The 2,475-nt window shown below is 42.5% G+C and overlaps 1 protein-coding gene across 1 annotated transcript in view; it reads right to left on the minus strand.

The window, feature by feature from the left end:
• The window catches only part of LOC107103308 (UPF0687 protein C20orf27 homolog), a gene marked incomplete at its 5' end in the record, with an annotated part of 4,237 nt that extends 1,879 nt beyond the window's left edge, over nucleotides 1-2,358 (minus strand). The window contains 2 exons of the mRNA XM_015402965.1: nucleotides 958-1,083; nucleotides 2,199-2,358. Of these exons, the coding sequence (XP_015258451.1) occupies nucleotides 958-1,083; nucleotides 2,199-2,358 (286 nt within the window). The remainder of the gene's footprint in view (nucleotides 1-957; nucleotides 1,084-2,198) is intronic.
• Nucleotides 2,359-2,475: the final 117 nt, after the last annotated feature.

Consider the following 2,475-nt stretch of genomic DNA (forward strand, 5'->3'; position numbering starts at 1 on the left):
TGTCAAAGAACACTACTGCCACCTACTGGTTTGTGACGTCACGGTGCGGTATCGGCTGTTGATCAACTCCCAGTGCTCCCACTCCTAGACTAAAAGATCGCGACGAAAATGATTGTTTTTATGTTTTTACTGATTAACGCTAAATTCATTAAATCACTGCAAACGTATTAGTTTTATGTATAGATAATGATGCACTGATTATTCCTTGCTGACCGGACTTTCCTACAGCAATTGTACATGCGGCCTCACTGTGTTGCCATAGTAACGACTGCTTTCTGTTGCAGGGAAGAAGCAGTTCTATTCATGTTTATACCCCCCATGTACAATCCAGGTGCCTTCCAAAGCTGGGGGTGGGACTTCACTTAGAGTGACAGTGGATGGTGAAGGGTTAGTGGTTAGGGAGCGGTTTGGGATTCAGCTGACGTCACCTGAATCCCAGCTAACCTTCAAGGACTCCATCTAACACTGCATGAGCCACCATTGTCTCACTGCTGTTGCCGAAGGAACTGTGTGTAAACATAGTTCTGTCACTTTGGTGTTAGATTTGTAACTTAATAACAAAACATTAAGCAATGTGTATAAAAACCCCAAACTTTTAAAAAGAACAATTCCAGAGGAATTCACTGTTTGTGCTCACAGAGAACTATAGAGATACACAGCAGGACAAAATATGTTTGATTATTATTTTTATTATTCAAAAGGGCAAATGCAGATCTTCTAAACCACATATTACTGTTTTCAAAAATCTATTCAAGTTTCTAAGAACCACAGAGAAACTAAACTGTAGATGTTTGGACTGCTATCGCCCCCTAGTGTTTGAACAGTTGGTTTATCTTGTGTCTCAGGGAGCCACACAGTTAGGCCTGGTGTTTAAAAAGCAAAATAAATAAAAACAGGCCGAGAGATGGAAAACATCTCACTACTGAACGATGGTGACAGCAGCTGGTGAACACTCACCAATGACTTTAGCCTGGAGTCTGACCTTCAGGCTGCTGTCTCTCCGTCCTTTGGCCACCACAGTCATCTCCTCCTGAACAATCCCCTCCTGGTGAGTCTTGTACTCACAGTTCACCTTTACTCCTCCTATTGGGGGTGGGGGTGAGGGTACAGCGTATATTGTGCTGTTAGATTCAGTAACATCAGAGCTTTTTAAAATGAGTAGATTTATTTACATGCTGTTGATAAAGTTTCTCTTGATGATTAAAATCCTCATACTATAGGTAGATAATGGGAGCTGTAAATTCAGAAGTCTGTCTCTTAGGTGGGATTTATCCTCCTGTAACACAATCTGACATTTTTCTTGGTTTTATTAGTTCTGCATCAGTATCTACCTCCAGTTCCTCAGCTTTGAATCTATTCACAGGCAGCTCCTCCACCTCCAGAGGGCAGTGGTGAGACAGCAGCCACTGGATCTCCTGCTGCTCTTTACCAGCAGCAAAGGTTAACAAGAGAATCTCATCTATGGTTATGAAATCATTTCCAAATAAAGCTCCTCCTGACCAGGGGTGGATTTAGGAAATTTGGGGCCCTAGGCAACTGCCTAGTATTGCCTAATGGTAAATCCCCTCTGGTCCTGACTTAATACAAACATTTAGAGCCTGAATCCATGTTAATAATGATGTTCTCTGAGGCCAGACCTACTTCCAAATGACCAGCTGAGGCGTTATGCTGCTCTCAGGACCATCAGTCTCTCCATGTACCTGCCAGCCATTCGCTGAATTTAACCACATGGGTGGAACTCTGTGGGTATGATGTGCATAAATAGTGTTCTTTAGTCTGGATATGGAACTCCAAAAGGAGAGATGATGTTTAGGATACTCTTTAGAGAAGAGAACAGTTTCCACCAAGCTCATAAATGTGAAATGAAGTTCCTTTGAAGTCTGAGTCAGATGTTCTGCTGCGTCTAACATCTTCATAGAGATCAGACCTCACTGCTGCTTGGACATCTCATAATCAGAGCTTTCTCTCATCTCCACCCTGTTTGAACCTTTTTTGCTAGATTAGACCTAAACTTTACAGCTGATAAAAGATAACATTTTTCTGTAAGCTCCAAATCTCACCACCGTTCCTCCAAACATCTCATAGAGCAAATGAACAAATACAACATTTATCAAAGTATTTACATTTCTTGATAAGGATTTTCTCTCTCACTAAAACTCAAAATAAACAAAGAGCAGAAAGGTTACTGCTGGACCCACCCTCCAGTATGGAGTTAACCCGCTGGACCCGCAGGTTCTGGGGCCTCCGAGTTGGAGAGAAGGAAGGAAGACAGGCCAGCTCCTTCCCCAGAGTGGGCGTGTCTGGGAGGGTGAAGGTGATCTCATAATGGTGGTGGCTCTTAAGGAACCCGGCCTGGAGAGAAACAGCAGGTCAGTCAGAAGCAGAGGCTGGTTTAAAGAAAAGTCCGGTTATGTTCACAATTCAAACTTCTGAAAGTCCTTTAAATATGAAATTATTCCATCCTGTTCAATAAAC

This window comes from Cyprinodon variegatus, unplaced genomic scaffold (genome assembly GCF_000732505.1).
Source record: "Cyprinodon variegatus isolate N-32 unplaced genomic scaffold, C_variegatus-1.0 Scaffold1418, whole genome shotgun sequence".
Taxonomy (NCBI): domain Eukaryota; kingdom Metazoa; phylum Chordata; class Actinopteri; order Cyprinodontiformes; family Cyprinodontidae; genus Cyprinodon; species Cyprinodon variegatus.